Source organism: Paralichthys olivaceus, chromosome 10 (genome assembly GCF_024713975.1).
Source record: "Paralichthys olivaceus isolate ysfri-2021 chromosome 10, ASM2471397v2, whole genome shotgun sequence".
Taxonomy (NCBI): Eukaryota; Metazoa; Chordata; class Actinopteri; order Pleuronectiformes; family Paralichthyidae; genus Paralichthys; species Paralichthys olivaceus.
In genome coordinates, this window is record NC_091102.1 from 8,242,641 (window position 1) to 8,262,896 (window position 20,256).

Consider the following 20,256-nt stretch of genomic DNA (forward strand, 5'->3'; position numbering starts at 1 on the left):
GCAAACAAGAGAAAGAAGGGCAGAGGTATTGGGAGCTTTAGATTTGACGTTTGTGTGTATTAGACTTGGACCGATCCTGTTCCTGTGGGATTGTTGAGGAATGTTTTTCTTTTTCACTGTTTTCACATTGTGGAACAATAACCACCAAGACCACTGATGTGTGGGCAAGTGAACAGAGCTCAGCACACAAATCAAAAAAGCCCATAATAAACTGCTGCAGTGAGATAAATCTTACAGCACCAGAGTCATCCTGTTGGATTTTCAATTTTGCACATCTTCTGCATCTGAGAGCTTCAGGCGAGACATGTGCACGTGTGTTTGCGCTGTAATTGGAGATGGAAAGTCCCGCCTAAGTCCAAAAGATTAGCAGGACTCTGGCTTAATTTGTTAACAAGGTAACATTTTGTCCACACACATGAGCGCCGAGGAAGATCTGAGTTATCATGATGACCCCTTAATTGAAAGCCCTGTTTGAACATCTAAATCCTCTCTAATGGCCTGGCCAGAGGTCGCAGGTCAACAGGAAGAGCCAGCGGGGGTCATGTGACCGGTCAAGATGGGACACAGACGGACTGGTTGATAAAGAGAGGTCACATACCTCTGTAATCTAAGGCAGCGATATTTTATAAGACCAGTTTTTGTCACTTTCTTTAGAGACATTTTTCTAAATTTTCACAGAATTGCCAGAGAAACATGATAACAAAATTCTGATACAGGGACATCAATGAATTTGTGAAATGTGGTGCAGCTTGATTGAATTCAAGGAAGCGCGTTTTCTGTAGACGACAGTGAGCGATTAGCAGTTTCCCTCCGTCAGCTGGACTTGCCCCACTTGAGGAGCAGCCAGTTCTAACACTATGCCAACCAGCGGGGCCTGAGAAACTCTTTAAAACACTTTTCCCATTTCCTGAGTTAATTTTACATGTGAGAATTCCTGAGTGGACTGTGAACATCTCGCCGCACATGCAGGCCTGTGCAATGTTCCAGCCTCCTGTCGCATGTCTGCTGACATGTTCAACAACTCCTGCAGTCCCAGTGGACGAGCTGTGCGTTCGCCGCTATGTCAGCAGACGGACATGTTCTGCTTCACAGTACAGGACTGTGGGCTCATGTTCATGTTTGACCCCCAGCGTTAAGCGTATAGACCTGCATGACGGTGATTGCGGATGATGTATCTGATTTTATACAAACCTTTGAGCCCCAGGACACATTAACCTGGTCCCACTTGGTCATGCATGAGCGCACTGATGACTGATTAGTGCATTTGTTCATTAACTTATGTGTGTGTGTTGGTTCTCATACTCCCACTCAGTCATTTCACATATATTTTCTTCCAATCTTAGATTTTCTCAGAGAAACAAAAGTGTATGTTCTGACTCTATGAATCCCACTAGGCTTTTCTCAGTGTCTGGTTTTCATTTTTATGTTTGTGTTTATATCCAGTGCATGTGTGTGTGTTTATATGCCTGCATCTGTGTGTGTGTGTGTGTGTGTGTGTACAGCTCTCAGTCGATGCATCTGCTTTTGGTTACAGAAGCCCTGAATTATTTCTATTTTGAAAATGGATACCTGCTGCCTGCATCTAGAATAGAACATGTTTTACATCACGTTGGTCTCAGCAAATAAGCGCTACAGGACTCTTCAAAAAAAGGAAACACTAAACACATCCCTGTTTTATTGTAAAATGTACATATGGTATATCAGCGGGTATGGAGGGCTTTGAATCTGGCCTTGGGTTCCTGTGGAGAACTGATGTGAAACTAAACCACTTTGTGTCCTCTGGAAGTGTTAGGCACTTGGAAATTATTATTTGCAATCATTTGCAAATTCATGAAATATTAATGTTAAACTTTACTTAAATGTACTGAAAAGAAGAGAATATGAAATATATTTATAGCTCACAGGAGTAGTTATTATGAAAATTTGGTTGGTTTCACATCGTGCGGTTCCAGTCTAAGCACGTGCCGCTCATTCTCCCACAGACACACACACACACACACACACACACACACACTCACGCTTGTTTACAGAACAAGTTGCACCAGAAGCCTCGTCTTCCAACTAAGGCAGTCCGACCAGAAAAATTCTCCTCTCCTCCTCCACCTCCGTTCTTTCATCCCAGCCTCTCAGGACCAGAGAAGGCCAGGAATGTCAGAGCAAATCAACCCCACACATTCTTAATACAATTATCTCTCCTCCTCCACTTATCTTTCATCATTTCTTTTTTTATTTGCTTATGTTTCGCTCCTGTTTCAGTGAGTTGACCGTTGACAGCATAGTTGTGGTCAGTAGCACCTGATTAGGAAGGAAAAGCTTAGATAAATATTCACAGAGACACTGACTGTTGACCTTATTCTGAAGAACGACAGTCCGATAGAATATTCCATTTATATTTACATGTACATATGACTTGTGTAGATTTGTGAGTTTTCTAGTTTGTACACATGTGCTTGTATTTTTGCTGTATGCTTCATAACTGTCTCGTTTAGTGCCACTTAATGAGCCAAGTAAGATCACAGTGACTTTTATGGAGTCAAACTATCCTGAGTGTCTCCATCTGTGCCTTGTCTTTATGAAGTGACTTACACAAGTTTAAACGTCCATGTGCTAAATTGGCCGGAACGGAGCTGGATCCAGTTTGATGGCTCGTAATGTCGGTGCTTTGAAACATTAGTTATCTGTGCAGGAAATGAGATTGACTTTAAAGGGGCACAGAAGCATGTCAGGTGTTTGACTCCTCTTGTTGAGGCTCATTCAGTCTACACATGAATCCAGATGTTAATGTGAAAGCTCAGGGATGTGATCGATTTAGCGGAGTTGCACAGTATTTACTGACGGGACACGGAGCACAGTATCTCATCAGACGTCACTGAGAGAAACTAAATCAGCCAACATGAAATCAACACAAACAGAAGACCAAAGTAAACACCTAAGTGTTGCAACAATCTGGTTTTATTGTGTACAGAGATAGTGACTCAGACTTTTAGACAGTTGTGAACTTTTGTGTATGAGAAATCCAGGCAGCAGATTTACCAATTATCTCCACAGCTTTGTGGCTCACAATAAAACAATGTGCTGGCACTTGCTTGTGTAAAACTCTGACTTCTTGGAAGTTCAGTCAATTTCTTTTTCCATTTAGGGGCAGCAAGAAAAGAAACAGGAAACAGGATTAGAGAGTAGGGGGAGAGATGCAGTAAATTAACATAAAAGTAAAGTTTAACATCTGATTTGAATTGTGATGGTCTGAGAAAGAAAGTGGAAGAGAAACAGAAAGTGTCAGTTTGCACATGTGAGTATCATTGAGAAAATAAATTATAACGTATGCTGTAACCATAACTAATGAACTTCAGATGTACTGATGAGAAGAAGCTTGATATTTAATCATTCTTAATTAAAATGTTTAAAAACTATGTTATACGTTTTATCGGCTTGTGTACTGACATTATCCAAAATATTTCCAACAATGTTTAAACCCAAAGGAATCCATCATTTTATTCAAGGTTATGGGATGTTTTATTTCAGTCTCCTTTTTACTGCGTCACATTGTGGCCTCGCCCGTCTCTGCTGTAACCTCTGAGGCAAACAACTAATGAGGAACAACTAATGAGGAGAAGCACACTGTTGGCCAGTTAGCCAGTGAATCCTAGTGGCTGAAGTTACATTTTGTACCTTTTACAAAACTCCAAATTACAAAGTGGAAATGTTGGCATTTCACTCGGTGAAATCCATTATCAGTGTGGACGGAAGGATCCTCCTCCACGTCCCCACAGCTGGAAAGATAAAACCGGGAAAAAAACTCTCTGACAAAACCCTTTTCTCTGGCCACATAGATTTTCACACTAGTTTGTAAGAAAACCTTGTGCTTTGCTGTCTGATGTAAGCAAATGTTCCTCTGCTCTGATTCCTGATAAGCGGAGTCACAACTTTGACCCATGACTGTAGTTAAAGATGCACAGAAGCCCAGAGAGACAAATTAAAACGGGATCATTCTTGTTGTTGTTCTTCTCTTCTCATCCTCAGGAAAATTTCACTGTCACCTGACTTCCTAAAACTTTCCCGACAGAAAGCCTCACGTTGTTTGTTTGTTTTCCAATTAGGACAAAATCCAATTAGTACAGAAAAAAACAGCATAATTGCAATGCCACAGCTGGATCCCATGGTTCCTTTGTGTGATAGCTGTTGTGTTGTCTTAATGCTTTTATTAGCTTTTATTCAACTGTTTGTACAGACTATGAATATACATGTGAAAAAAATCAAGGGATGTGAATGGACAAATCCTCCCACACTCACCACAAGGATTTATGAGATTCTGGTTCAGCAGCAGTGGGAGGTTATGGCAGGAATGTGATGTCGTTCTGAGAAAACGTCTGTAGATGACATTGAGCAGATGTTTGTGTGATCTTCATTTTTCCTTAAAACAGAAGGAAACCACAGTGAAACACCTACAGCTGTTGTACATGTACAGTCAATGTGGAGCACTGCAGCGATGGGAACAGCCCTGCCCCCGTGTGGTAGCAACCAGCACTGCTGTAATGCTATTAATGAAACCTGTGTTAGACATTTGTGCAAATATGTACAAGTGTTTCACGCAAGGGAAAATACTTGAGGATTTTGAGGAGACACTGAAGTACACTTGTCATGTTTAGAGGTTGGCTGCAACACATGAAGAGTGGATTTGCCCACTTCACCAAGAAGAACAGATGCAGCGAGTCATGCATCAAGTGATGAAGTTTATTCCTGATCTTGGAAACAGTAGCTCACAAAACAGTTCTCTAGGTCCATTCACCTGAAGCTTTCCATTCCAACCCACATACCATTACTATTGTAGAAAATTAAGTTTGTGGTGAGTTTCTTTTATCAGTATTATTGTATTTATATATTTTCTAAACTATGTTGAAATCAAACAGTACATAAAGATTATTAATGCCAGGTCCTTTCTAAACTATTCTGTAACAGGTAATACAATCCTCAGCCATGATGGTGCTGCCATAGTTATATGGCTCATATGTGGATCCAGTTATGTCACAGCTCTATACACTCAGCCTGGGTTTACATTAAACATGTTAAAAGACCTCTTGCTCTGCGTTGAGCTCCGTAATCTCGAGAGCAAACATTACTCATCACTTCCTCTCTCCTGAGCTCATCTCACAGCCGGACTCACATATCCAACTACGTCAGACATATCAGGCAAGTGTTGTTTAAACATGGGGCCTTTTGGGATGAGGCTTCAACTGACGCAACTCCAGGAACCTTGGCCACAGCACAGAGTGCTTAGATACTGTATCAGTCCATGAAGGCCTACGAACGTGCCTCTGTGTGCCAAGGCCTTTTTGTGTTTCCTGCGCGCTCCAGCCTCTGTAAACAATCACAAACACACTGTATCCACAAGCATGATGAGGCACTTATATTGCACAGCGTCCAGTGGATTTAATGCAAGCATGCGTCATCTTGGTTTTTCACAGACTGGTGATATCCAGGCCCGCCATCCAGACTTATAAACACACATCAGGAGAGGCTGCTGAGGTTTACTGGATCTGGTTCAGTTTCTTCAGAGCTCAGTGACTCACTTGTCACTGTATATTCACATAGTGGACGTTCATACTCATCACTGCAGAGCCTCCAGGGTTCTGCTCCGTCTGTTTGCTCTGTGGACGATCACACTGTTTGGGCTGAGTAACATCATCTTCATCTATTTATTTTCTCACAGTCTGGATCCAGAAAAATCCCCCTTGTGCACAGCCTGTATACTGCACTGGTAACGAACCACAGGGTAGAATACTCCACTACAAGTAAAGATGGAGAGTTTTAAACATCACCTGCAAGAAATCTCAAAGATTTTAGAAGTACTTTCAAATAAATGTACTTTAAGGAAATTTTGTAAAATGCCTGTATATCTTACAATACTATATATTACATGTATCAGATTATTGAAATATTAAGCTGCATCTTAATTATGGTGGTCAAAGAGGAGCTAGGTAGCTATTATTCTACTGTTGGGTAGTTTAATGACAATGTCTCATATATTAATAAGGTCAATATATCTTTTAAGTAAAGCATTGATCAGTAAAGTCACTCTCCAATTTCAATATCCCCCAAAGTCAAGTACTGATCTGATATCAGTGTTCTTGTAAATCCACATACTGCTACCTCACTGCAAGGAACTGATAGGGATCACATAATGTAACGTAAGCTATCTCTAAATGTGTGTTGTTACGTTCCACCACTGTTTGATTGTTTTAAGCATCATGGGTTTGTCTGATAACTGTTAAGGCCATCATCACCTTTCAACTCCATAGGCTGTATAGCTTGTGGTATAGGAAGATAATGATGTCCTTCATCAAGCTATATACCTGAGGATCTGGATGATAAGATGCCTCTGTCCTGCAAAGAGCCCAGATACCAAATCAGCTAGTCATCTGCTTCATGGCTGCAAGACTCATTAGCAAGATGCTCTTTTTGTGCAGATGACAGTTGGGTCTTTGTTCCATCGCTCCCATCTGGTGTTTGGGTTTGTGACTGTGCGTAACGGACGTGGAAGGAGAAACAAACGGGCGACATCAAAGCAGTGCTACTTTGATCTGCAGATTGCGGCAGTGTGTTTGTAGATCTAGCGGCAGACACCACAGGGTATAGTGGCGTTTCATCACGAGTGCACACAGCGTCGTTTCGTCTCATTTTGAGGCTGCATGGCCTCCGGCGTAAAGGAATGTCTGCTCCGTCTTAAAAGAAATTGTCAGACAAAGAGAAAAGAAAAAGGTCAGATGGAGGCAGAGCAACAGGTGAATGAGAGAACACTTCACTGAGAGCAGCTGTGATTTACTTTAGTGGTGACGACAATATGCAAACATGGTCCCTCATTGCATTAACATGCCTTAACTCCCAAATGCAATTGTGAAAAAGAAATCACGTCAATCCAGTACCAGGAGCTCTTCTCGCTGTGAGCCTGCAGGTTCGTTAGAATAAAACACACATGCGCAACCATCAGAATCCATATTCCTCCTCTGCTGTTTGTCTTGCGACACTAATCTGATCTGAAGCAGGTGTTCCTCAAGTTTTCCTGAGAAAACAATCAAGGAAACAGAGGTGCAGAAGAGAGATGGAGTGATGTGTGAAAGAGCAGGAATGGGAAATGACATAGTGCGGCCGGCCACACGTGCGTAATTCAGTGCAAATAGAGGAGAACAAGTGTGGTGGGACAGGGTGTGGGCAGCTGGGGCCCGAGATCCTGAGTGAAGTGTGTTTCCTGTGGTTTCCCATGGTCTTAGGTCCACATATTGATTCAGTTATCAGGTATGATGCAGAGGATTGCGTGTAGCAAGGAAAACATGGGAAGTGTTTGGACAGGATAATGAGTTATGGAACTCATGTGGACTAATATGAGATGTAAGGTTTAAACAGTTTGTCAGGGATAAAGATGAATTGTAACAAAGCTGTTTAGTTGTTGTGTGAGAACGTGAGAAACGGGCAGAAATATTTGTGGTCGGCAGGGCTCTGCATTCTCAGCCCAAGTCTGCAAGAGCCTGTCCAAAGCCCTGACAGCATCTTGGCCGGACGCCGTGCACGTGAGTCGAGCAACAGCTGGAGGATGGAGGGGAGAATGAGGAGAGGAGCAATGAAAGAAAGAGCCAAGGCAATTGAGGCCAGTTCCCAGGCTCCAGCCTCTGGAGACCCCAGAGGAGAGGAAGCAGGCAGAGGGGTGGGGGGGGCTAAAAGGGCCGAAGCAGCTGTGGCGATGATCTTCTGCCTGAAAACCCTGCTTCAAAGTTAACCAGAAGTCCCTTGATATGGTTTAATAGTAACTGATTACAGGAAACAAAGACTTTTTGTTTTCAACTGTATCATCAGTGAAATTAAAGCTGCTATAGTTAATATAGTGGCATTAGCAATGGATCAAATGATGTAAGTGCATGTGAACAGGGTTCCATGAAGTGGAGCCAAAGATGATTATCACACAAATCTGCATTTCTCTTTACTTCTACTTCATGTGTTTTTAAACTTCTTTCATCTGCATCATTTTCAGACGTAGCTGGTGTCGGTTTTTGGCAAATTAAACCTGCTACGTTAGCAACAAGTGGTGATGCAGTGACATCTAGCGGCTGTCTCGAGAGCCAGTGTTTGGTTTGTCTGTTCTGGGCCACTGTAGAAACATGGTGGTGCAACTTACAGGACTTATTATATTCCATATTTGCCAATTGAACCCCCTAAATGCTAATGTATGCTGCATTTATGTATAAAACTAGATCAGTTTCAAACGAGGTATACTTCACCGGCCACATACCTACATCTGTCCTTTAACATTGGCAAGTTTGTTAAGCAATACATCCACTAGAGGGCAGCATAGAGCTGAGAGATTCTGACAACAACAGAGAAGTTGGTGGAGGCTGCGATAATGTGGTCCAACTTACTAACTTGCATAGTCTTTCCTCCAAAAGTTCCTCCATTGTTGAAATTTCTTCCTTGTGTCCTATGATCGTCTTGCTTGAACTATAAGCTGCACTGACCCCTCATGATTTCCACCGGTACTGCTCTGTTATTTCGTATAAGCTTTAAGAAGATGTGCACAAATTAAAAGACAAAAGATTCCATCAGTATACGTATCTAACGTATAGCATAAATGACCCGTCAATCCTATACACAGGACCTTGATAATAAGTTACTGTTAAAAAGAAGTAAATGCTGGTATAAGGTGCAGGTGAGGAGGAGAACTCATGAATCAACCTTTGACATTTCACTGTCTCCTGTTTGAAAATGTTCATCTGTGGCACAGATCAGTGTCAGACTTGCACGACACAGTCAGGCTTGCTGGAAAACACTGCAGGAGTCCGTCTGTTGAGATTTACAGTGTCAGTGGAATATCTCTGAACCATCTAACAGGCTAAACATGCTATGAAAGAATGAAGGGATTGCAGTACATTACTCACATCTGCTGGATGACACCCAGTGACCCTCACAGGGTGTCTGTTATAGTGTCCAGCTGGTACACAGTATTTTCATTTGTGCCTTTCTCTCCATGTTTATTATCTTTATTTCAAACACAGTGATGCTCTCTCACTTTTCTTCGTGCAAGTGATGGTTCATTTGTTTTAATGTCTCTCCTCTTCCTCAGGGTTGTGGGACATCGTGTGGGAAATGTGACTGCAGCGGCGTGAAAGGAGCAAAGGTGAGGTTTATTTTCCTGATTAAATTTGTTTTGGTATTAGCCGTATAGTTCAGTTGGTGTATTCACTGATTCTAAGTGCAGACTCTGTAGGCTTACGTGAGGCTGAAGCAGCTGTCACAATGCTCGATACGATGGGACTAACGGGCTCAACCGCAGAACAGGGCCCGGGACGGGAACAAAGATCAGTCTGAATTAGAGCATGTCTTCACACACAGCTGGGCTGATGGCTCCATTCCCATCAGATAGAGAGAAACTCTCAGATAAAGATGAAAAAATGGGGGAGACACAAACCACAAACTGGCTGTGAGCCCTCGGGCTGTCAGCACTCCGCCATGACTGTGGATCACTGACCTGGAACAACGAAAGTTGGTGTCGGACAAAGATGATTTTTAATATGACTACATTGTTTTGTGTAGTTTATACTCTGAGTCATTCCTATCACTGTCTTGCTGCCAGTGAATCTAATCCAGAGGAAAATAGTCCCACATGAATCCACTAATTACTCCTGTTTGAGAGAAATAAAGAAAACATTTTTTTGTGCTTCTTTTTCTATTCTACTATATATCTGTGACCCATTTTGAAAGAATGTAGCTTCAGCAGGAATGAATGGGGCAAATGCTGAGTGCCACATAGATAGATATAGATTATTTTGTTTTAAAACTGTTAGTGACCACTGCTTTAAAGCTGTTGCAACTATGTCCGATTATTTTGCTGTTTGTGTGGAATTTGTATGAACAGCTCAGTTACATCAGACCACTGCAGGGCGTTATATCTATACTTAGTGCCACAGTCTAGTCTTTTATGGCTCATTCTTTAAGCAACAGTAACTCACCTAACAACAACAATAACAACAACAACACATCTACTGTCTGTGTAGGTTCAGTCAGACCTCTGTGGTTTCAAGCATTCTAACCTGCCGCAAGGCCCCAAAACAGCTTCTCCCCAAACTCCCCTGTGTGAGTTTTATGTCTTATGATGTCACTTCCTGGAGTTTCACAACATGGGGTTGCCATGGTAGCCCGAGACAATCCCCATGGTGAAAAAAACCACATCATATTTCGTCCACTAAGAGAAATCAGATGTGTTGTGTTCATGGAGCGTATATAAATCCAGAAGAGATTGGAGAGCTTGTGAAGCAATGACTCCATCTAGTGGCAGATAGTGGAAATATAATAATTACATTCTGGTTTGGTTTAAGGTCAACATGAAGGACACAGTGGGACCAGTATTTATTGTTTTCAAATATTAAATTAAACTGCATTAAACACTAAAGATATACAAGCCTTTATTGTGAATCAAAATGTAGTGACATTTTTATGTTCCTTACATTTTTCGGTGACATATTTTGTGACTGTTTTAACGTTGGTCGCGCAACAGATTAATCAATATCTAGATTTTTATCTTTTGTATCATTTACCTAACAATCTGTTTGTCACAGGGTGAGCGGGGATTTCCTGGTCTTCAAGGTAATATGGGATTTCCTGGGATGCAGGGCCCTGAGGGGCCTCCAGGAGCAATGGGCCCCAAGGTCAGTACACACTCACAAACACACACATTAAAATGAATAACCTGAAATAACTTTGGGTGGATCTGATATTTATTCAATGATTCAGACATGTGACATAGTCAACTGATTTTATTTGCCCTGACATATACAGGGTACACACACACACACACTCATGTGACTGCAGCAGGGTTTAATAAAGTTTGAAGACACAAAAAGAAAGTTTGTAGAATTCTTTAAGTACTCAAGTACTGAATCTGCACTTTTTCCATATTTTGTCTATAAGATAATAAAGTGGCCCAATGTCTTATTTTTATAATTTCTGTGGATTGTGCTGATCATCTGTCTCTTCTTAGGGAGATCTGGGTGAACCGGGGGCTTCTGGAATGAAAGGAGTGAGGGTAAGTATCAAGTTAGGATATGATATGAATATAATCATATGCACTATTTTTATATCATTGCTCGTGTTTAAGTTGTTGTATTATCTGGAGACAGTGGTGTTGATATGTTTGTGATGTCACAGGGTCCTCCTGGTCTGCCAGGTTTCCCAGGAAACCCAGGACTACCAGTAAGTTCCTTTCGTCCGCCTCCATGTCTCACATCTTGCATCTATAAAATAAATTAACCCCTGTTACCTGTCATGCAATCACCATCCAAACAGCCTCAAAATAACACAGTTCAGGTCATTTTATGTGGTGCAGGTGAGGAATTCAGTGTTTGTAGTTTTTGTCATTGAGTAGCTGCTGATTATTTGTTCTCTCCCACTCTCAGGGCATCAATGGAAACGATGGCCCACCAGGTTCACAAGGTATCCCAGGATGCAATGGGACTAAAGTAAGCCATTTATAAAAGGTTTTGAAATCAGATTTCTTTCCCCAGGTTGTGTGACCATCCCTGATGTTTAATCCTTCTGACTGTGTGTTTTTTTCAGGGAGAAAGAGGACGGGATGGCACTTCTGGTTTTCCTGGTCTTCAAGGACCTCCGGTAAACAAGCTCAACTCATGACAACTACCTCAATGACCAGCTCACATTCAGTTACTGCCACAACAAGTTACAATGACCAGCTTATGGAAATAGTTTTGTACATTTGAAAAAAGTCTCCTCAGACCACATAGGTTTGTTTTAAAAATAAAAACTGTAGATTGGAATTAGATTTCTACATAAGCTAGAAATAACTTAACTGATCAGTAACTTGAAATATAAATATTTATCCTACCAGTATATTTATACATCTCTCTCTGTCGTCACCTCTCTTCAGGGAATCCCAGGAATTCCTGGAATAAAGGTCAGTTGAAATTTATGAGTTTACATCTTATTAGGTACATTTTTTATATGAACCAATCTTCAAATATGATGAGACATGTGTTTTTTATTTTGCCTCTGAAAGGGTGATGCTGGTGGTGTGATCGGGATTGTTCCCTTGAAAGGAGACAGAGGATTCCCTGGCACACCTGGATTACCTGTACGTTTGTGTGCGTGCATGAGTGTGTGTGCTCTTTTGTTTTTGTGTGTTGAAACAGAGACGATGTAATTCGACGTGTTTCTCTTGCAGGGATCAATCGGACCTTCTGGACCCACGGGACCTCCAGGACCTCGCGGCTACCAAGGACCCAAAGTACGTTTCTCCCACAGTGATGATCCAGTGTTAACTTTCTATGAGTCAAAGCATCTGGAAATACTAGAAAAAACATAAAAATAGAGAAAATTCTCTGTAGATACTAACATTTCATGACCTGTCAGATGGATGATTCTGTATCAGTTTCAACAGTTTGTTTGACTGATTTGATATCTGTGTTTCACAGGGTGATCTAGGCCCCCCAGGCCCTCCTGGAGAGAAGGTATGACTCATCGTACATACAATACATTTTAGATTCATTAAAAATTTCCTTATCATCCAACTGAGACGACACTGTAACAGCTTTTTGAAAACTCCCCTGCAGGGTGACAAGCTGGCTTTTGTGAGTGAAAAGGGAGAAAAGGTGAGAATTTTAGTTTTTATTCGCTCTCTGCACAAAAAAGTTCTATCTTTCTTACAAAAAGAGAAGAAAACTTGCATTAAGTAAAGGTCTCATGGTCTCATTGTAATACGGTTGTTTATTGTTGCCTCCTCTCTGCAGGGTGAACAAGGATTTCGGGGCCCCCCCGGTCCCCCAGGACCTCCATCACAGGGAGTGGAAGGACACACCACAGTTTACGTACCTGGACCTGCGGTACTACCTCTGCTCTTTATGAACTAAACAGAAATTCTGCTAATTTTATGTACAAACCAATCAATAAATATCAGTTTATAAAGATATTAATATTGTGTGTTATTCCCTGAACGTGTTTGTGTTTTTATTCCTGCAGGGAGAGAAAGGACTTCGAGGAGATAAAGGAGACAATGTTAGTATTTTGCATTTGAGCGTTGAGGCGTCTGACTGCCTCTTACTGTGCACACTGGCTCTTTCTTATCTTTAATTGCTTTACTTCTTTAAAACGCTTGATTTTTTTTGCAGGCCAACTGCACTTCTTATGCCAATGGTGTTAAAGGTGAACCTGGACCACCTGGAGCCAGAGTAAGTGACAAAAATATATACACATAGAAATAGATCTGTACAAAAAGTTCAGTTCAACTACTGCAATTTTGCATTGTTGTATCTTATTCATAGTTTGTCATCTCGTATTTATTCTCTTGTTCTTCGCTCTATGTGCAATGCCCTTGATGTGCTGCTGGAACACAATCTATCTTTCTATCTATCTATATTAATAACAGTTACAGCAGCATTAATCAATGTGAGTCTGTTTCTGTGATTGTAGGGTAAACCTGGCAAAGATGGAGATGATGGGAGAAAGGTGAATAAAATAACTTATTGTGTAATCCTGTAATCTACTCTACTGTCCAACAGTTGTTTTTCTTTATTATTATAAAATACTTAAAAGCTAAAGTGCTACATATATTCACACAGGGAGAAAAAGGATTTCAAGGAGTTCCCGGATACATTGGTTCCCAGGTAATTGCACTTTTTAAAAAATGTATTAACTCTACTATGTAATGACATTAAATTTAAATTATGTTGAGAAATGATGATCTGACAGGCTGATTTAAAAATTATATCATTTTTCAGGGTGAAAAGGGAGAACGAGGACCACCAGGTTTTGTAAGTCATCTCACTCCTTCCTCTTTTCTGAAAACGCAACTATAACTTAGTTTCCCCCTCACCCACTTTCTTTCCAGTGGTTACAAAGGGGATCAGGTCTGAAAACTACCAGCAGATGTCGGCACATATTCATTTAGTTACAACTGATTTACTGATTTCTGATTTTACTAGTGTGTAAAGTCTACGACCAATCAAAGAAAATCACATTAAATCACTTGATTGACCTGACCTGAGAAGAAGTTTGCACACAGTAAAAGTTACTATATCAGCAAAAAAAATTACATATGATGGGTTCTCTTGACCAATTATAATTAATTTGGATATTGACATATAAGAAAATGATTCAGTATTTTTCAATTCCATCATGTGCTTGAGGATTTTGGATTCCTGGCCTCTCTGTTTCAATCTTTCTATTCTTTGATGTAAGTAATCTCATGCAAGAAAAGGTTTGGTACATTAAGCTATTTTTATAGAAGTAGGGATTTACCTGGAAGACAAAATAAATGCTACTGATTTCCATTGTAGGAAATGTGGGATACAGAATGAAAGAATATTCACCTATAACAGAGAAAAGAAATAGACATGAATCCTCAATCTATATGATTATCATTTTAGGGTAATGGTGCCCCTGGCCCTCCTGGTCCGCGTGGTCTCCCAGGGTTACAAGGAGAAAAAGGTAAAATGAGGTCTCAGTAAGCCTTCATATGTTCAAACTATATGTGGACCTATATGCTTTAACACTATCCTTTGATCCCACAATAACGCTGCTTCCTTCACTTTTGGCTTTCTTCTTAATTTTCAGGTTTTTCTGGGCCTCAGGGAGAGGCAGGTCCACCAGGTAAAATACCACAGTCTACTCAATGTAATACACATGACACATGCTAATCGGAATAACACACTAATGCTGGCTCTCTTCTTGTACCTTAGGCCGACACATCGAAGGGCCTCGAGGAGAGATGGGTCAGAAGGGAGACATGGGTGAGAAAGGAGAGAACGGTATAGAGGGAGTGTCTCTGGTTGGACCTCCAGGACAACCAGGTATCCCTGGACCCCCTGGACCACCCGGACTCCCAAGTATGTCACATTGTGCCACAAGCATTTGAATATCTGACAATGCGGCGATGTTTCCATTAAATGTAGACTTACTTTATGTGTTTGTGTGTTGTGTCTGTGCTATGACATGGGCGCACAGTTGGTTCTAGTCAATGCAACATCCAGAAAGGTGCTCCTGGCCCAGATGGGCCTCCAGGGTTGCAAGGGGAAGTTGGACAAAAAGGTAAGAAAAAACACAATTGCTGCTGATTAACAAAACTGATTTTGGACACTATGACAACCAGTTTGTTTGGTGTAGACTTCTAGATATTTCAGTTTATCCTGAACCAAAATAACAGGTGTGAAAGATGCCTCGGACCAGGGTCAACAGAGCAAAATTTACTTTGACAAAAAGATGGTCTTGGTCCAGATCAAACTGAATCATTGTTGGAATCATTTGTAGCAGTACTTTTTTGGACAGTTCACACTTTCGGACCAATGCAAACCAGTCAACTTGTGTTCTGCCTCATTGCCACAGCTGGATTTTAGATTTAAAATAAATTAAGATGAGATAAGTTAATCCTTTATTAGTCCCACAATGGGCAAATTGTCAGTATTACAGCAGCAAGAATCAAAATAGGCACCAATATAAGAAGTAACATGCAATCCTTAAGTGTAAGGAATATAAAATAGAAACATATGAATGGAATAAAACTAATATATACAATGTTAAAACAATAACAATATGTGCAGTCCAATATGACAACACTTGATTAACACATGAGTTTCTGTGCCATCAGGTGACAGAGGAGATACCTGTGTTCAGTGTGAGGCTTTCGGACCACCTGGTTTACCTGGTCCCCAGGGGCCTAAGGGAGATCACGGTGAGTGAAACTTATACATTCAGTGAAATTTGTGGCTTGCCTTTTAAGAAAGGGTTTGGAAATGTTATACAACCATTTCACTTCTGTGTAATTCCTCGGCTTTTTCAATTCATCCATAAATCTTCATCTGGCAGGTCCACCTGGGCCAGTTGGAAGCAAAGGAGAAAAGGGTCAGTTAGGCACTCCCGGACAACCTGGACGACCTGTGAGTAAAATAATATCTACGATGCTTCACATGACATTCCAAGCTGAATGTTTCACTGAAGAAAATTGAGAACGTCAAAGATATCAGAATACGTCACTAATATTTTTATTCAGTACATGATACATTCTTTTGACCTGTGCAGGGTACTCAGGGCACTCCCGGGTTGCTGGGAGCTCCTGGTTCTGTTGGTGAGCCTGGCGACATTTTCATAGCTCCTGGTCTGAAGGGAGACAAAGGTCTTCCTGGTCTTGCTGGTTCACCGGGGCGGCCAGGAGTGAATGGACAGTTAGGGAGAGACGGCCTCCCGGGTGTACCTGGCCTCAAAGGAGAACCTGTAAGTTTGTGTGTGGTTTCATAAAGTAATTACTCAGAATATCAGGACATGAGCATCACTAATGATAATTGATGACAAAACAACAAAAAAAAACAGGTGAATACATTTTTAAAACATGTTACTACTATTACTACCAATATTGGTTAAACTAACAAGTGACAAATGACCTCATAGTGTTAAAGGGTTTTCTCATACTGACTATTATCAGTGGACCTCAACTCCACACAACTTTTTAACAACTAGCCACAATTTTCACACACAACTTGACAAGAGATAAAGTTAACAACCACCTGGTGAACATACAGGAGATCAAAAGCAAAACTAGGTCAGACCTCCCCTTTCTTTAATCTTGCTTTTAGGCCAAAGAGGGCATTAAGGGTGAGCGTGGATTTGATGGGGACCCTGGTCGTATTGGAACCCCAGGAGAAAGAGGTCCTCCAGGTCTTCCAGGCATCGGCCAACCAGGAGAGCCTGGAGATAAAGGCAATCCAGGGAGACCAGGAATTCCTGGAGCTTCCGGAGAACCAGGTATGTGTGGAATAGACACAGATACTATCAAAAGAAAGAGTTAAAAAGAACTCATACTAGACTTTAAGTCAACATTGCACATGAAACACACACTGGTACAAAACAATCACCCAAATACTACAAATGTGTTCATTAATAAAGCACACTTTGCATCCACCAGGTGCAAAAGGTGAGCCAGGTGTGAGTATGAGCACTCCAGGACCTCAGGGAGTACCTGGACCACGTGGAGAAACTGGCAGACCTGGACTTCCAGGTGAGCAACATCATACATTGGTAGTTATGCTCCTCTGCGTAAGATAAAATCGAAAATATGAGAATAAGTCTGTGAACTAAATGTTGTCTTTGCTCTGGGAAATATCAATTGAACTGTGATGGAGGAGCAGAGTGTGATTATGAAATCACAAAAAAAAAATAAAAAATACTTAACATGCATTCATACTCAGATATTTGTAACAATTGATGGCAGTTAGTCCTGCTACTAAATAAAACATGTTGTTGGTTGCAGGGGACAGAGGTTTGCTGGGAGATGCAGGATTGCCCGGTTTCCCTGGACAGAAAGGTGAACAAGGACCCTCTGGAATCGGTTTTCCAGGGCCAACAGGTCCAAAAGGTGTGTTATTCCATGTTGACCCCATTCATCACTTCATGCAACACAAACATTTCATACACACAGAAAATGTAAACAAACTGTACATGATACCAAACAGGTACCTGTAGGACATGGAAATATGTATCTATGTTTCTAGGAATCAGTGGAATTCCAGGAGCTACAGGATTACCAGGAGAGCCAGGAAGACCAGGACAGGATGGTTTCAATGGACAACCTGGTTCACCTGGACAAAAAGTGCGCATTTATTGTTATTGCATGTTTTTATTCATTAATTGATTACAATTAATCTTTGTCTTTTACCATGGAAAATGTGCTACTGAACAAATACATCAGTCTTACAGTTTTATTGTTGTACAATAACATTAACATCTTAACACTAAAAGACTGAAATGTCAATGTCAAGGACACTGTGGCCAGAGATGGTGATGATGCAAGCCAGTAATTGTTTATATACCTTGTAGGGTGAACCAGGGCGGGGTCTTCCTGGCCCAAAAGGTTTGCAGGGCCCTCCGGGAATTTCTGGTTTTGAGGGAGAAAAGGGTAATATCGGACTACCTGGTATTCCTGGGCAAGAAGGGCAGACAGGACCTCCTGGACCCCAGGGAATCAGAGGTACTGCTGGCAACTGCGAAGCCTGGTTCGATATTGTCTATACTACATAGTTAAAATGCTCATCTTCTAAACTAAGTAATATATTATTTTCCTTTTTTTCTTTAAAATTAGGTGACGTGGGACCCCCAGGGCCTCCTGGACTGGTTGGCTTACCAGGTGAACCAGGAAAAGGCTCACCTGGAGCGCCTGGACCACAGGGACAACCTGGAGAGCCTGGACCACATGGTGAGCAAAAAAAAAACATAAAATCCAAACATTCCAAACAAAATGTCTGTCTGTCAGACTGTGAAATTATTTATTTATTATTATATCTTCATCTGACTGTCAGTTTGTGCAAATCTCTAAAACATATTTATATTTGTTGAACAGGTAGCGTAGGTGTGAAGGGAGAGAAAGGCTACCCTGGACCTTCTGGTTTGGACATGCCAGGGCTTCAGGGAGAGAAGGGAGCCCCCGGATTCCCAGGACCCGCCGGTTCCAAAGGACTGCCAGGGCGAACAGGATTACCAGGCAGGGACGGGCTGGTTGGAAGCCAAGGTGAGACAGACAAAGGGCTAACACATACACAAGAAAAGAAGAAAACAAAATCTTAAAACCTTTTCAGTCATTTTCATTCTTAACTGTCACCATTTCTTTTTTCTGTTTTACCTTGTAAATAGTTTAATTCCGTAATAAAATCAACATATTTACCTTTCTTGAGCATTAAATTACTAAGTAGTCATTTCATCAATGTAGTGTCAGTTTACGTTTTTTATACAGAGAAATGGTACTTCTTCTTTTCAATGCATTTATTTTGCTGTGCTTTTGATCAGTGTTAAACTATTGTTAATAAAACTTTGTAGTTCCTGCACATGTTTCACATTAAAAGCTTTCAAAGTAAAGGTGGTATTATGTCTTTTGACCAGTTGGCAGGCTTTTATTGTGAAACATCTGTGGCGAGAGAGCGTTATTGTCAGAAATTTTAAATAGAACAAAAGAATAGCCAAGTAGTAGCAAAGAAGTATTGACAATAATTTAGTGAAGAAGAGAAGTTTTATTGTTACTGTCCATTTCCATTTTTTAATACACACATCACTCTCACCACTAAGTGGCAGTAATGTATACTGTTAAGTGTTCAACTCACCATTTGATTTTACATGAAGAAAAGGAAAAGTTGACTTTTGGATGGAAAAAAAACAAAACAAACAACAACAACAACAAGGAAAACAAAAAATAATAAAATAATATATGTTCCTCCAGTTGCACTCTCCAGAGGAAGCTGTATTGGTTTTATTATGTGGGATTACTTTGTGTGTTTTTCTTTGTTAGGTCCTAAGGGTGAAATGGGGGTCATTGGGACACCAGGATTACCAGGATTTCCCGGAATATCTGGTACACCTGGATCTCCTGGTCTGAGAGGTGAGGAAGACCAAATGTCTAAATCTTAGAATGTAAGTGATTTTTTTTTTTCTCAGATTTATCAGCTGAAATATTTTTTTCTTCTTCATTTCAGGTGATCCTGGTAAAACTGGACCAAGAGGTGATATTGGAGAGCCTGGACCTAAAGGAGAAAGGGGAGAGCCAGGTCTTCAGGGACCTCCAGGGAAGATGACCGACATTGAAATGGAGCACGTGAAGGGAGAGAAGGGAGACCTCGGAGACCTAGGTACAAAACAACATCTTTAGATCTATGCAAGTATACATCCATCATAGAGATCTATTACAGGCAGGCCAATGGATGATACCGTGTATTGATATTTTTCATTTAAGTAATGTCTCAATTACCAAATGTTTGTTTTAAACAACATTTTTCCTTCAGGTAACCCTGGCGTCAGCGGAGAGAAGGGCCACCGTGGCATGTCTGGAGACCCCGGCATGCCAGGCAAAGATGGAGAGCCTGGATTACCTGGACAACCAGGTGACCTCTGTGACCACATGAACAGCATTCAAAAAAACATGTTAACTTATATTTAAACTGTGTCGACTTCATATCTCTTCACCCTACTCAATTTATTTTGATAAATTCTTGCCTCATTTTCAAGGGAATTGAATGAAGTAAAAAAATATTAATCTTTCAATTTCACCGATATGTCTTAGGTGAGAAAGGAGACCCTGGTTTTCCTGGAGAGCCTGGCAGCATGGGACCACCTGGACAGAAGGGCAACATAGGAGAGATGGGAATACCAGGTAAAATAAAGATAAATATGAAATATCACTCATGTTTATTGTGCAAAAGCTAAAGTTGACATTTAATTTTTATGTAACTTTAT

The 20,256-nt window shown here is 40.9% G+C and overlaps 1 protein-coding gene across 1 annotated transcript in view; it reads left to right on the forward strand.

Moving 5' to 3' along the window:
- Positions 1-20,256, forward strand: part of col4a1 (collagen, type IV, alpha 1) — a 34,874-nt gene that overhangs the window by 8,052 nt on the left and 6,566 nt on the right. Inside the window, exons 2-36 of the mRNA XM_069532873.1 lie at positions 9,107-9,160; positions 10,599-10,688; positions 11,021-11,065; positions 11,188-11,232; positions 11,436-11,498; positions 11,596-11,649; positions 11,924-11,950; positions 12,053-12,127; positions 12,218-12,280; positions 12,468-12,503; positions 12,606-12,644; positions 12,783-12,875; positions 13,012-13,047; positions 13,161-13,220; positions 13,462-13,497; positions 13,611-13,655; positions 13,770-13,802; positions 14,418-14,478; positions 14,605-14,640; positions 14,730-14,876; positions 14,995-15,078; positions 15,635-15,718; positions 15,853-15,923; positions 16,066-16,257; positions 16,617-16,785; positions 16,946-17,038; positions 17,291-17,395; positions 17,532-17,629; positions 17,857-18,007; positions 18,119-18,232; positions 18,377-18,544; positions 19,316-19,405; positions 19,500-19,652; positions 19,806-19,904; positions 20,084-20,173. Of these exons, the coding sequence (XP_069388974.1) occupies positions 9,107-9,160; positions 10,599-10,688; positions 11,021-11,065; positions 11,188-11,232; positions 11,436-11,498; positions 11,596-11,649; positions 11,924-11,950; positions 12,053-12,127; positions 12,218-12,280; positions 12,468-12,503; positions 12,606-12,644; positions 12,783-12,875; positions 13,012-13,047; positions 13,161-13,220; positions 13,462-13,497; positions 13,611-13,655; positions 13,770-13,802; positions 14,418-14,478; positions 14,605-14,640; positions 14,730-14,876; positions 14,995-15,078; positions 15,635-15,718; positions 15,853-15,923; positions 16,066-16,257; positions 16,617-16,785; positions 16,946-17,038; positions 17,291-17,395; positions 17,532-17,629; positions 17,857-18,007; positions 18,119-18,232; positions 18,377-18,544; positions 19,316-19,405; positions 19,500-19,652; positions 19,806-19,904; positions 20,084-20,173 (2,899 nt within the window). The remainder of the gene's footprint in view (positions 1-9,106; positions 9,161-10,598; positions 10,689-11,020; positions 11,066-11,187; positions 11,233-11,435; positions 11,499-11,595; positions 11,650-11,923; positions 11,951-12,052; positions 12,128-12,217; positions 12,281-12,467; positions 12,504-12,605; positions 12,645-12,782; positions 12,876-13,011; positions 13,048-13,160; positions 13,221-13,461; positions 13,498-13,610; positions 13,656-13,769; positions 13,803-14,417; positions 14,479-14,604; positions 14,641-14,729; positions 14,877-14,994; positions 15,079-15,634; positions 15,719-15,852; positions 15,924-16,065; positions 16,258-16,616; positions 16,786-16,945; positions 17,039-17,290; positions 17,396-17,531; positions 17,630-17,856; positions 18,008-18,118; positions 18,233-18,376; positions 18,545-19,315; positions 19,406-19,499; positions 19,653-19,805; positions 19,905-20,083; positions 20,174-20,256) is intronic.